The 14,279-nt window shown below is 37.2% G+C and overlaps 1 protein-coding gene across 1 annotated transcript; it reads right to left on the bottom strand.

The window, feature by feature from the left end:
• Positions 1 to 308: 308 nt before the first annotated feature.
• Positions 309 to 3,931, bottom strand: LOC134798657 (cytochrome P450 6B6-like). The gene is made up of 2 exons (XM_063771026.1): positions 2,511 to 3,931; positions 309 to 2,026 (listed from the first exon to the last, which is right to left on the bottom strand). The coding sequence occupies exons 1-2, from the start codon at positions 3,871 to 3,873 to the stop codon at positions 1,857 to 1,859; spliced, it is 1,533 nt and encodes a 510-aa protein (XP_063627096.1). The 5' UTR covers positions 3,874 to 3,931; the 3' UTR covers positions 309 to 1,856.
• Between the last annotated feature and the right edge of the window lie 10,348 nt (positions 3,932 to 14,279).

The following is a 14,279-nucleotide window of genomic DNA, read 5'->3' as shown; positions in this document are numbered from 1 at the left end:
ATAAAAAAATCATAATACGGAGACTAGATTATATTATTATTGTACCTAATTCCAAAGTGCAGATTCCAAGTAAAGAGGTCGTCGAGTTGGCCTACATAACAAAGGCTAACAATGTCCAAAATAGTACGTTTTTATATGTCTCCTTCGTGATTATATCCCTGTGTCTTTTCCTAGTCAAATTAGTAAAACGTATACCTACAAAATATATATACTTCTGCCATAGCCGTTTACACATTATATAGGTACTTAACCTTTATTTAATGATGTAAAGACCTACCTCTAAAATGAACATAATAAAACATACAAGATACATAAACTAATAACTTTATTTCTAAAGAAGATAATTAAAACGGTTATAAGTAGGTACAATAAAATAAAAAATGTATACCTAAAACCTAAGAAAGTTTGTACTATTTGCAGAAATGTACTCGATTCTCCTGTGAAGCAATAATAATAGTATTGAACATTAGTAGGTATATCACAGTAAAATAATAGATACTATTAAGTATCATTCAATCTCACAGCAAATGAGTCATATAGGTACCTACAATATTTACGATATTCTAATACAGCGGTCGGCAACCTTTTAGCAGCTAAGGGCCACATAGCAGTTAACGAAGTGGACGCGAGCCGCAGTTTGTTAATATTGATGACTTTAACAGACATTGTCGTTTGTCAATATTACATACAAAATAGCCAGGGAGGCTCGCGGGCCACAAGTGAGAGATTCGCGGGCCGCATGCGGCCCGCGCCCCGCCTGTTGCCGACCGCTGTTCTAATACGATGGTCGTGATCTTGAGCGAAAAGATACGCTTGTTTGCCAACGCCGTCGTGTCATAAAAATACATGCAATTGAACTGTTTAACTTTAAGTAGGACTAGTAGTTTTTTTTTTTACTTACATAGTTGCCACTTGGTAATACTGAATACGAAAAAAAATGTATGAATTCCGAAATGAAAATGATACATATCTACTACAGTTTATGACATTGTAGGAACTTTCAGTATGTCCTAAGTACGAATAAAACCTATTTAGCTAAGAAAGGGGTGGTTGATACCAAACCGTCAGTCAAGTTATGGTTATAGTTATGTATGGGAAGTTTCTAGGTTAGTTTTGCTAGTAGGTATTTCTTAAGATGACCATCCACAGCAAAAAGATGAATAATTGCATTTAATCACTCATCTAGGTATGTACTTATGATTAATTAAAGTCTTATCATAATTTATCGATACAATTAGAGCTACAACTATTTATTTATGATTAGCTAGAATTACTGACTAATAACAACTCGTGTGAGTACCTACCGGTAAACTGGGGTTATTTTCAATCGCGGGGAAACATTGATCATCGATTTTTGAGAATCGGAGTTGATTTTTGAACGCAAGCTTAAGAAAGTTTACCATATTCTTCATTAACTGCTAATAGTTTGAATTTGAGCTTTAATCGAAATTAAACTGTCGTGAGATATATTTTCACCACCACCACCACCGACCAGAGACCGACCGACCAGGACCGAGGTTTTCCGACCAGGTGGGATGACGATCTGCGAAAGACTGCAGGCAGATGCTGGATGCGGCAAGCTGAGGACAAGGGCGCTATGGCGCTCTTTAGGGGAGGGCTATGTCCAGCAGTGGACTACTATAGCCTGATGATGATGATGATGATGATGATGAGATATATTTTAAACCGTTTAGACGACAACGGTTTCACTCACTTGAGTTTTTAGTCGATTTTGGCGACATGTTTCAAGTGAGTGTGAAATTCAAGTGAGTGAAGCCGTTGTCGTCTAAACAGTTTGAGCTTTAATCTTAGAATTTTAGAGTATTACAGCTTAGAATTTTGCAGACCTTTTCGGTTTACTTTCTCTCCTTAAACATTAAAGGCAGGCCCCCTTTTATACTCTGCACAATGCCTGACTTGGGTTCCACTTTAGGCCGCCGCACGGTTTCTGGTGCCGGTGTTACTGTAAACTTTGAGAGGACGGCCGCCAGCCCTGCCAAAGACTGCATCAGGCCCAGCCTCTCACCTGAAATATGTAAAATATAACTTCCATATTAAAGAATAACTTCTAGAGAAGAATAGTTTGTTTTCCTAGCTGTAGCTAATCTTTTTATAGAACATTTTATGTAGATTACTTATGTAATAGAACATTTTTTTACGGGCCACCGTTTAAGTATTATTTAAGAAAAACTATAAAAAGGGATCTTAAAACCCCCCTCTACCCGTTATCTTCACGCTCACCCCCGGTACAATTATTATCTTGTTTAATACAGCATTCCCTACAACCATGCCAAAATTGGCTTATACACGAATTATTTCCCCCGATTGGCAATATTTGGTGTTCGTTTGGTGTACTATTTACACAGAAAATTACTGAGTTAGAAAACGCTCGGCATTCACATTAGGCTTAAGTACTGCGGTTTGATAGTCCTTATTATCAACAATTAATTAGGCCAGCTATAATACTGCGGCTGCTGAATAAGGGCCGTAGATATAATAAGGTAACTCACCGATGCATGCGCGAGGACCAACACCAAACGGCAAATAGATACTCTTCTGCACCGAATTAAACTCTTCTGGACTAAACCTCTCCGGCCGGAACTCTTCAGGATTCTCGAAGTACTGAGGGTCCATATGCATAGCCTGTAAAGGTACTAGAATGCGAACTCCTTCGTCTATAGTGACATCAGTCTCCGGGATAGTATATTTACGAGAACACTCCCTCATTAAGAATCCAAGCGATGGAAACATCCTCATGCCTTCTTTAAATGTCCAATCTAGATAAGTCATTTCTTTCACAGCTTCGTAACTGAGCTTATTATTGTGCTCAGCAAGAACCCTGTCAATTTCCTCTTGTACTTTTTTCTGTACATCAGGGTTATAAGCCAATTGGTGTAAAGTAAAACTAGTGGCCGAAGACGACGTCTCAAACCCAGCAGCAAAGAATATAAATACTTGAGCAGCCATCAACTCTTCATCCATTTCTAGACTAGCAATCTCTGGGGTTCCGTCAGGTTTCATGTGTTCTATTGATTCCCCTGTCATTAACCCTTTTTTCTTGCTTTCTATCAGAAGATCGATAAAGTCATGCCTGCTTGATGGTTCATATTTTCTTTCCTTTAAAATTGCACCTACCAGTTCTTTTATGCCCTTGTCTATCTGAGCCATTGGTCTTAAAGGGTAGAACAGTCTGGGCATAATCTGTTTTAAAATCGAAATAAAAAAACGCATGGCATCGATTTTAAAGATGCTAGCGCCTAATTTTCGAAAAGCCGATTCCTCTTCGTTGAGCGAGTCGGCATCAATGCCAAAGCCGCAGGCACCAATGAAGTCAGTAGTGTAGCGAGCCATCAGGTCACGAGCGTCGATGGTACGGGTACCAGCGGCGGTAGCGAGTGCGCGCTCCTGCAGCCGCTCCGCGCGCTCCACGATCAACGGGAACATCGCCTTCAGCTTGCCGCTCGTGAACGCCGGCGTCATGCGCTGCCTCAACAACCGCCATAGGTCTCCATCCGCAAAAAACAAGTTCCGCATAATTGGCTCAATATATTTCCTATTAGGGGTAAGACCGCGCGGATAAAAGTGATAAAAATCGCTAACCAACAAATGCTTCACAATCTCCGGATCCTTTATTACGAGCTCTGGCCTAGTGGATCTAAAGAAGCCGACGATTCTTTCGTTAGGATACTTCCGATACATTTCAACAGCTTTTTCGGTAACGCTTTTACGCATAAGATAGTTGTCGGCATTGTTGCCAAAGAGTAGCACTGGCTTGTCGTGTTTAACACCTCGTTTTTCCCAGTAGTCAAATGTTCTGACATTATAAAGGTACAGCGCGACAAGCACTATTAGCACTATAGCGATCGTGATCATTGCGTGGACCGAGCGAGTGCGCAATTCGAGTAAGACTGATGCGAGGCAGGATGTTGTGGTACATACTTATAATAATAACCGGTTGTATAATACGTCGTCGGCCTGATGTTGTTACCGCTATTATCACTACGACTTGCACGTCTTTGCAAATAAATTCATCCATTTATAGACATTGCGTCATGGTAACAACTTTTGTATAATGTTGACAGTCTTCTTAATCCACATATACAATTTATAAATTAGCTATATATTAGGTACATAAATCATTTTTAATCCTATTTCTGGAATTATCTTTAAATTTAAAAATTATTTTTTTGATAAACATATCAGTGACATGGGTAGGGTAGGGTGTTGCTTATTTCGCCGATATTGAATATTTCTATGTCTCACCCCCTTAAATTGTTCTCTTTCACTAAAAAACAAAATGAATTTATTTCAAAATTTTTAATTTCGTTTTAGTGGTCGCTACCGAATTTAGAAAATTTTGATCTTTCATACGTGATGTTTTTTTTTTCATTTTTTCGTTTTTTTTTAGTGAGATAGTGAGTCAAAGTATATGTAATTCAATACTAGGTATAGTCAATATATATTTTTAAATAATTTTTATTCCTGTTTTAGGAGTGCGCACTGCTGAATGAATATTTAGAACGCCTAAAACACGCATAAAATAAGCTTTAAAAAAATAGTGGTATTATTTTATATTAAACTGCACATTCATACGACATCCTGACCCGTTGTCTCATAAAAAAAAACGAGAAAAAAAACTAAAAAATATTAATCTTGTATGGAGGGTCCAAATTTTCAAAATTCGGTAGCAACCCTTAAAACGTATATAAAAATTCTGAAAAAAATCCACATTTGTTTTTTAGTGAAAGAGAACAATTTAAGGGGGTGAGACATAGAAAATTTCAATTTCGACGAAATAAGTAACACCCTAGGGTAGGGGTGATACTTATGATAATTTATCCTTTAATTTTTAAACTTACTGGCATGTTTACATTCTTTATAACCATAAAATTATAAACTCTTATCGAAAAACTAAAAAATACCAGATACTTGTTTTAATGAGAACTTTGCCTTCTTGTTGCGAACAGTGACATAAATTTAATGAGCATATCCCAAAGTAGTGGTCTAACATTGGCTGATATAAAAAGTTATACATAATTATAACATCGTGTGACAGGGACAACATAATAAAACACTATCAATATTATCGTTCTGTCCCTGTCAGACGATGTTATATAACATTTTATAACAGCCAACGTGGGAGCACCATCTGCACCATAAGATTATGTTATATGTAATAAAATGATGCCGGCCAAGTGTGAATTGGACTCTCGCCCCTTGGTTCCGTACATTTCCGATTTTTTTACAAAGTTTTAATTTGTTTGCGTAATATCGATAACTTAAAAACCCGCAGTCTGCGCCGGTCCGTCACCGTAAACGCTAGCTCCTGATGACACTCCTCGGTACGGAATGAAACATGTTGAGCGTTTTTCGACTTAAAATACGTGAGTGACCCGTTTTTAATATATTTAATATGTCTGTGTCTCACGGAAGTTTTGTTATTAAAACTTAAAAACCATTAATCTTAAAACCACAAAAACAACGAGTTTTATTCAATGAGCTCCTTTATTCCTATCCTATCCTTTATTTACGTGGCATATCAGTTTGTGTTATTTTGTTTCCCTTTATTGCACAATAAAGAAAAGTCATAAAAACATATCACACTTAAAGCAGACATAATGATTAATTGCAGAAAATTGCCTTATTTTCTAAAACATCCTAAACTACTTTGTCCGTATCATACATCGGACCTTTTAGAAATTAAACGTAAGTACCTAAGATTGTTTGTCACGATGACGAGGTAAGAAATTCCAAATATAGTAGTCAGACACGACAATTATTATCTATTTGGACTTTATTCTTGACTACTTAATTTGTGCGCGGGGGTTCACCTTAAAGATCAGCTACGTCAGCCATATTCGGGCGCACGAGCGCCGAGCTAACTAGAGTCGAAGTGGTCGCCTTGGTCGAAATCGGCCGGACGGATCAGATCAGGTTTCAATTTGAGAATAACATTAGTAGAAACAAGGGGCAAAGTCTACGTAAATGTAATGCAAGTTGGATTGATTATGTGAAAGTTTGTTTAGCGTAAGTAATCGAAGCTTCGGGTCACTATATTATGAGTCGATCGATTATTTTAAGAATTTTTGTAAAACGACTCTGTTTTAAAAATAAAACTTCCACACAGACATATTACAAAATAAAATGTGTAATATGTGTGTTTGAACGTGTTTCATAAACGAGCTTCGCCTCATTATGTTCAGTACCTAATCTCCGATTTGAAAAACGTGAGTGACTTGTGTTTTATTTAAACTAAGTACTATGTTTCTATGGTAATTCAGACCTTTTTGAAACAAAAGGAAAGGTTCATTGTCACGATGACTGGGTATATTTTGACGACGGATTCCAAATAGCAGACAGACGGGACAATTAGGTAACTCGGGGACTTTACACTTGAATCATTTGTGAGTTAGGTACATTAAAAACAAGGGGACAAAGTCCATTAAAAAACCGGACAAGTGCGAGTCCGACTCGCCCACCGAGGGTTCCGTACTTTTTAGTATTTGTTGTTATTGCGGCAACAGAAATACATCATCTGTGAAAATTTAAAATTACGCTATCACGGTTCATGAGATACAGCCTGGTGACAGACAGACAGACAGACAGACAGACAGACAGACAAACACACATACAGGCGGGCAGTGGAGTCTTAGTAATAGGGTCCCGTTTTGTACGGAATTTTGATAGTCGTTGAAAAAGTTCGTTTAGGGTATATCGAGGCAATTATGGATTGTGTGAAATTGTAAATCGCTCGTTATGATCATAACAACCATTTCGTACCAACCACTACTCGTTTGATTGGAATTCGGACCTTTTTTTTTAAATATAAAAGCCGCTTCTGTCCAGGATGCGTAGACAATATGCCAATCGTTCACGCTCCGTAGCGTACCGTAAACCGGGGTTACTTTGATCAATTTTAGAGTTTGGCGCCATTTTTTGACAATCCTAATATACGTAAAAATATGAAATAAAAATATAATAATCGGTTTTTTCTCTTCTTTCTGCCTGCCAAATAAAAAAAAATTACGACTTATAATTTTTTCGGAAATAAATTAAAACAACGCGATCAAAGTTATATTGAGAATGGGGTTACTTTGAAACCACAAATTTTTTTGCTGACAATCTAAAGTAGACCCGCTAAAAAGCCCGTAAAAAATAAAAAAAATTAAATCGGTGAAGTACTTTTTAAGGTATTTATATTTTTAAGGTGTGGGGTTACTTTGATATCATACTAACTGATAAAAATTTAAAAAAATAAGCGCTTATTAGCTTATTTACTATAAATATAACGTAGGAATTTAACTTATCATCGCATAAGTGCGATAACAAATCGCTAAGACAACAAATTTTTGAATTGCAAGCTTTTCCGTTCAGTAAATTTGGTAATCAACTCCTACCTACACACAAACTTACAATTCTACAACCTCTACCTCTTCCACTGACTCTAACGATACCTATTTATTATATAACTATTAAAAAAAAATGTAAAATAATCGTAAGCTGCCAAAATAATTCATGGTGTTGCTTTAATCTTTTGGTCAATTTCACCACGTATAAGTGATCAAAGACACCCCGACCCATGGATTCCCTGGCTACGTGCGCATGTGGAGGTTGTCGAATTCAAGTATTTTTTTATAAACTCGCGAATAAACACTGATTAACCTAAGACACTATAAAATTACAAGTATTTATTATTGACACAAATACAGTCAAGAAGTCAGTCTAAAACCAGGAAGAAAAGCGTACTCGCCATTAATATTTTTTTTCTAGACGAAATAATAATATTACACTCGCATCCGCTTATTGCGCGGTGAAACAACTATCAGTGTTGCCAATAAAGAAAAAATAACTGCGAAGTTATTTTTCAACTCGTTAAAACAAGGACTTTAGTAGCGGAGAGAAGTTGCTATCAAAGTCGACCCGCAAATCAAAGTAACCCCGGTTTACGGTAAGTAGTTATCTCTCTCTATCACTCTTCCATATTAGTGCGACAGAGACAGTTGTGTTTCGTTCGCTACGGAGCGTTAACGATTTGCACATATCTACGGACCCTGTCGACGGCACCGAGTTCGCTACTATCACTTCGTCTCGCCAGTGGTTTCTAAAGACATCCAGACGGTCCTCGGCCGTTTGGTACTCCAGAGAACGCCCTCCAGACTGCTCGGTCGTCCGGACCCATTTGTGCACCCATCCGGACTACGTCACACGTCACGAGTCATTGGTTAAGAAATTCCAAATAGAAGTAGTCAGACGGGCTAATTACCATAGATTTTACACTAGAATCATTTGAGAGTTACATCAGCAGGTACAAGAAAGCAAAGTAGGTATATTTATTTAAAAGTGATCAAAGTTTAATTGATAATGTGAAAGTTCATACATAGGTATCATAGGTTCCGTGAACGTACAGGCACATCACTTCTGTCAATTCTGATATATTGCGGAAAAGTGTATGATCTTATATTAGGCGATACGGATTACTGTGTGAACTTCGAGTAACACCGGCTTCCGACACATCGGAAGGGAGGGGCCCAAGCGATATCTCACCGTACAAATCTTTCTGCCATTTTTCGCGGGGGGAAAGGTGCACACAGTCGCACTTCTCACACACTTACATACAAAATCCCATCAAAATCCAATCTGTAATGACGACACAAATACATAGAAAATGACACACGTCAAAGACAAATCTTGCAAACCTCGATCTCTTTTTGTGTACGAACGAGTGACAAGTGTCACAACACGCACACTAACACATTTTCGTTGAAGTATGTTATTGTATTCTGAGAGATGAGAAGTCGGATTTGTCGCTCGACCGATCCGCAATTTGTACTGAGCGAGCAAAATCGATAAATCCAACAATTACATGAGACTAAAATATAATAATTGTGTTTGAATGTAATTAAACGTATGATATGTAAAAAAAATATTACATGTGAAATGTAACACTTTCTTTTTGTAAATTTGATGTCCCCGACCTCTTTTTATAACAAAAAACCGAGCAAACAGGCATTTTTGTGCAGCAGTGTTCACGCGCGCGTCTGGACTCGGTCTAGTGAAAAATCCAATGCAACTAGTTTTATTACCCGCGCTAGATTAGATTGACGCGCTAATCTTGTACCTCGGCAGAGGGGAAATAGTGCGAATGCCGCCTCCCTTCCGTGTTGCTCGAAGTGTGTGAATCGCTCGACAATGAGTATTAACGAGCATTTGGGTATTATTCTTAAGATTGCGGCTAGTTAGGGCTAGCCAAGCATTTGACTCTGATCGTCTCGCATACCGTTACAATACATTGTAAGTCATACTAGCAAAGATTACATTCTAAGTGCAACTGCAGTCTAGTGTTATTATGACTGATGTTGACATTCGTTTTGGAGGTACAAGCAGCAACACTGGTGTACATGGGTGGACCTTATTACAAAAGGCATCAGGTCCACCGATGGACAGTTAACAGTGTGAGCGACGGTAGCTAAACACAAATATGTAATAACATAGAATCCGATAAACAATATTCCACGCCTGATGACATCAGTAAAGCAAAGTTACATATTCGTATTAATTAGCCAACGTAAAAAAATCCTTGCCTCTTGGCCAAGTAAAGAAAGATATGATTTTACAAAACATTAAATTACAATAACCTATGTTTTATTTATTTCATTCTAATTCAATATTTTTAGATAATTATATGTAAGAATAAGGGGGAGGCCTATGTTCAGCAGTGGACGTCTTATGGCTGAGATGATGATGATGATGATGATGTAAGAATAGATAATTATATACACATACATAGACAAAATAAATAATTTGCTATTATAGGTATATAATTTATGAATTATTTCCATTCAGCGGAAAGTAATATGAGTCCCCCTAATCATTGGTACAATTTAATAAATATTGTCAAATTCGGAAACACTTATAGGTACAATTTTCTATTAAAAAGAAAATACACACACATTTTTAATAAATATTTTTGAATTTGTGTTTTCGAAATAGATATTTATTATTTTGTTTGGAAAAATAATAACATTGTATACAAGCTCAGTAGCTGTAATTATTAGCTTTCAAAAAATATACGTTTCGGTCCGAATATTTGATGTGAAATTTCACACAATAAAACAACTAGGTATCCTATCTATACAGATTTGGTAAATTTTGGCAGACGAATAACATATTATTATGTTACCCACATATATTGTTATATCGCGCAACTCATAATCCTTTATCCCACCGAAACATTTAAAAATAAAGTACTGCCAAGACTGACAAGCGTGAAACGCGAACACACACGCTCGAGCGTGTAACGAGCTCTGAAAAAGTTATGTGAGTCGATTCTTATTTAAGAAAATGTTATGGTTTTGAATGTCTAATTTTCATTTATTTGATTAAGTATTTTTATTCACTAATAAAACTTATAAAGTATTATTAAAATTAAGTATACACTTAATAAATTAAAACTAATAAAATAAATAAAACTTACCCACCTATCTTAGGTCCCCCAGATCCTGCGTAAGAAATGCCCATAAGGCTGGCTACGTTCCCACGCAGAATAGCTACCTATGCCTATTCTTTGGCCAAGGAATGAGCCGGCCCTAGGGTCACCCGTGGTTTTAAACAGTCTTTTTTTAGGGCCTAAAAAAGATTCTGGCTTTGAATTAGTTTCGATTCAACACTGATGATCGTCTTAGTAATGTGCACGCATCTCATGCACGATGTTCACTTCATTTCGCATGCACCAATCAGCGTGAGCGATATTTAGAGTGCGTATCAAAACCATGACAAATTGTTAAATCAGTTTCGGACCCAGGAAGCGTATATTAATATTAACTGGTTATGAATTTGGCCTAGATTTGCTATGGCTATGATCTGTAAGTGTCAAAAATGTCATTTTTTTCAACCAGAAACGTGTCATAATTGAAAATGACAGGTCATATAGATATCAAATTGATATCCTATTATTACATCAGAATACGCCTCCTGATCTTGTAGTTACCAAGCCTTTAACTCTCTGAGACTGAACTTTACAAGCTCTAAACTCTTCAAGCTCTAACTCTTTTAAACACAAGCAGACTTGGCCGTTTCTTTATCTTCCCACTGACACATCCGTGGACTTAATATAAGACACTGTACACCGTACAATGGTGTTACTTTGCTCCCCGCTGGGTAACTATGCGCCAATTCAGTAAAATTACTTAACACTGATTTTAACTTTCATAATTTTTAAACATTATTAAATTGCACAACGGGACTTCGTGTATTTAAGTTTTATGATTTACCTCCGACCACCGGTCTTCTTCGAGACCACGGGGACAACGCCATCCTCGAAACGTCGAAGGTAAATCTTAAAACTTAAATACGCGATTAAGTCCCGTTCTGCAATTTAATAAATGACTTAACGTCCAATATATTTAGGTGTAATCTTTTTCTGTTATCTATATGTCGGCGGCCGATCGTAAGATCAGGCATATTGTGAAATTACAAAACACCAAGAGCGATTGAGATGCCTACAGCCAGCTAGCTATGTCAGGCTAGTTACTTTTGTACCTATAATTATATAGGTTAAAATATGTTATAATAATACAGGGAAGACCTGATAATTTTTACCATCGATTCCGCTGAATTTGAACAAAGTAAATCTAATTATACTTAGTTTCAGGTATATTTATTTCACTGTACCGTAAAACGGGGTGAAAAGACACGATTTTCAACTTCAAGGACGATTTTCGCCAATAATCCAAATGATTAAAGTAAAAATTATGATATCATTTTTTGAGTCTTGGTTAGTTCTTCAATTTTGCATTTGTGAAATAAATTTTTACTTACCGAATTCAGAGAAAATCAAAGAAAATTACCTGTTTTCTCCATATCCTTAAAGCGGGGTCGATAGACACAAGAAAGGGGTGAATAGAAATATTAAGTTTTAGTTGTCATAGGCATCGAATTTGGTCATTATTATACTGATACTCTATTGGCAAATGGTATATATATCTGTTAAACAGCTATTTCACACAAAATTATGTACGATGTACGTACGAGATGTACGTTTTTAAATATAACAAATTGAAAAAAAAAGTTCAAAATTTCTCTATTCACCCCGCGATTTCTGTTGACCCCGTTTTACGGTAATTAAACAAGAAGCAAACCTACTTACATTTAATATAAGGCTTATTTTCTGTACTAAAATATAGTTGGATAAGTTAAAACACGTGAGTGAAATTATACAACATTGTAACGCATTGCTTCAGAGAAGGGCAGCCAGTGGCGCAGTCTGGTAGGATGATAAATCAATGTACAGCTGAGACAAGGATAATGGCCGGTGGACGAGCTGTACAGTGAGCAACAGAAGTACGAGTGAATACTCGAACGAAGTATCTAAATTGAGCCCTAATGTAGAGAGAATAAGACTTGTGATGTTTGTGTACGTAGATACTTGTGATGTTGTCTGTATATTCGTGAGCCATTGCTGCTATCATTTGTCAGATCTGAATGTTACAACGAGTTTATTATTAACCGTTAATTGTCATGTCAATTACCATGCACCTACATATGAAAATAGTAAAGCAACTAATAACTAGTTTAACAAAATACATAGTGTAAATAAAATTGTTAGACTTTTTCCAGGCATTCAGCACTAGAAAACACTAGGAGAGTCATAAGTTAACTTTTATGAGCAGAGCTCGCTGTGGAGCAAAAGGCGCTTTATTTAGACATTTGTCTGGAATAAATCGCAATTTGCGAAGAAGCACGGCCGTTGCCAGGGAACACGGGGTCTCGAGTGCGTTGTGAGGAAAACACACGGATCTCAATTGCAGACTGGCTGCCTCAGCCAAATTAATTTAATTTTTATGTAATTAACAGTAATCGAATCCCACTATTTGTTTATCACACTTTGCTTGCCTAGAAGTCAATTCATAATTTATATTGAAAAAAAAAACTATTGTGCACAATAGTACTGATAGTACTTAGTGTTGAGCAAATTAGGCATAAATATTTTACGGCTATTGAAAGTTCCATTATTCCGTTATCATATCTATATAAATACATGTACCGTAAAATGGGATGAGTAGGGACAAAACTGACATTCAAACCTCGATAACATTTTATTTTTTACATTTTATGCAAACTTAATTTTATTACCTAATAAATGTTCCAGCCGTTTGTATTTTAGTATTTTTTATGATTTTAGGTAGTTCCATTTCATAAGTTTAACGATAAACACAAAATCCCTCCTCACTCCGTAGTCCCGCGTAGTTGGGGTGAGATGGGATTTCATAAAAAAGGTAATTTTGAAACGTTGTTGAATCGATTATTTTATTATGAAAATGACTATAGCTCCATTTGTAATAGGAATACATTATTTAGGTAGCAGTAGCCTTTAAAAACCATCTCATCCCCCTGTCATCCCTTCTCTCCCCATTCATAACCCGACTCTCCTCATCAATGCATGCAATCCCTACTCATCCCATTTTACGGTAGGTACCGTAAAATTAGGTAACTATAGTCCTATATAATACAAATATGGTCTAGCTTTGAACGTTGATTATCAGCAAGCCTTTTTGATTTGTACTATTTACATTTTATTTTGTTGCTTAAATATACTAATGCTTTTACTATATTAGATACTCAGTCCGACTTTCAATCCGGAGGTCGCGGGTTCAAATCCTGGCTCGTACCAATGAGTTTTTAAGAATGTACGAAATATCATTTGATATTTACCACTAGCTTTTCGGTGAAGAAAAACATCGTGAGGAAACCTGCATACATCATCGTCATCATCATCATCATCAGCCTACTCTCGTCCACTGCTGGACATAGGCCTCTCCTATTGCACGCCATTGAGCACGATTTGCGGCAACTCTGATCCAGCTCTTGCCAGTCGCCTTGCGAAGGTCATCGCTCCATCTAGTCTGAAGGCGTCCTACGCTACGTTTGCCGATACGCCGTCTCCACTCGAGAACTCGTCTACCCCAACGGTTATCGGTTCTACGGCTAATATGACCGGCCCACTGCCACTTCAGCTTGCTAATCCGGTGGGCTATGTCGACGACTTTAGTTCTCTGACGGATGACTTCATTTCGAATACAATCCCTCAGAGAGACTCCGAGCATAGCCCTTTCCATAGCTCGCTGAGCGACTTTGAATTTATGAACCTGTATACATCTGCGAAGAAATTCAAAGGTGTATGTGAAGATTGTGAAGTCCCCAATCCGCATTGGGCTAGCGTGGGGACTATAGCCCAAGCCCTCTCGTGCATGAGAGGAGGCCTGTGCCCAGCAGTGGGACGT

The sequence above is a fragment of the Cydia splendana genome, chromosome 17 (assembly GCF_910591565.1).
Source record: "Cydia splendana chromosome 17, ilCydSple1.2, whole genome shotgun sequence".
Taxonomy (NCBI): Eukaryota; Metazoa; Arthropoda; class Insecta; order Lepidoptera; family Tortricidae; genus Cydia; species Cydia splendana.
This window is presented reverse-complemented; position numbering and strand designations above follow the sequence as displayed.

Bases quoted from the DNA above. Each gene is read 5' to 3' on its own strand.
- LOC134798657 (XM_063771026.1), bottom strand. From the start codon at position 3,873: ATGATCACGATCGCTATAGTGCTAATAGTGCTTGTCGCGCTGTACCTT. The intron at 2,027-2,510 runs GTGAGTTACCTT...TACATATTTCAG, and splicing joins TGGTCCTCGCGCATGCATCG to GTGAGAGGCTGGGCCTGATG.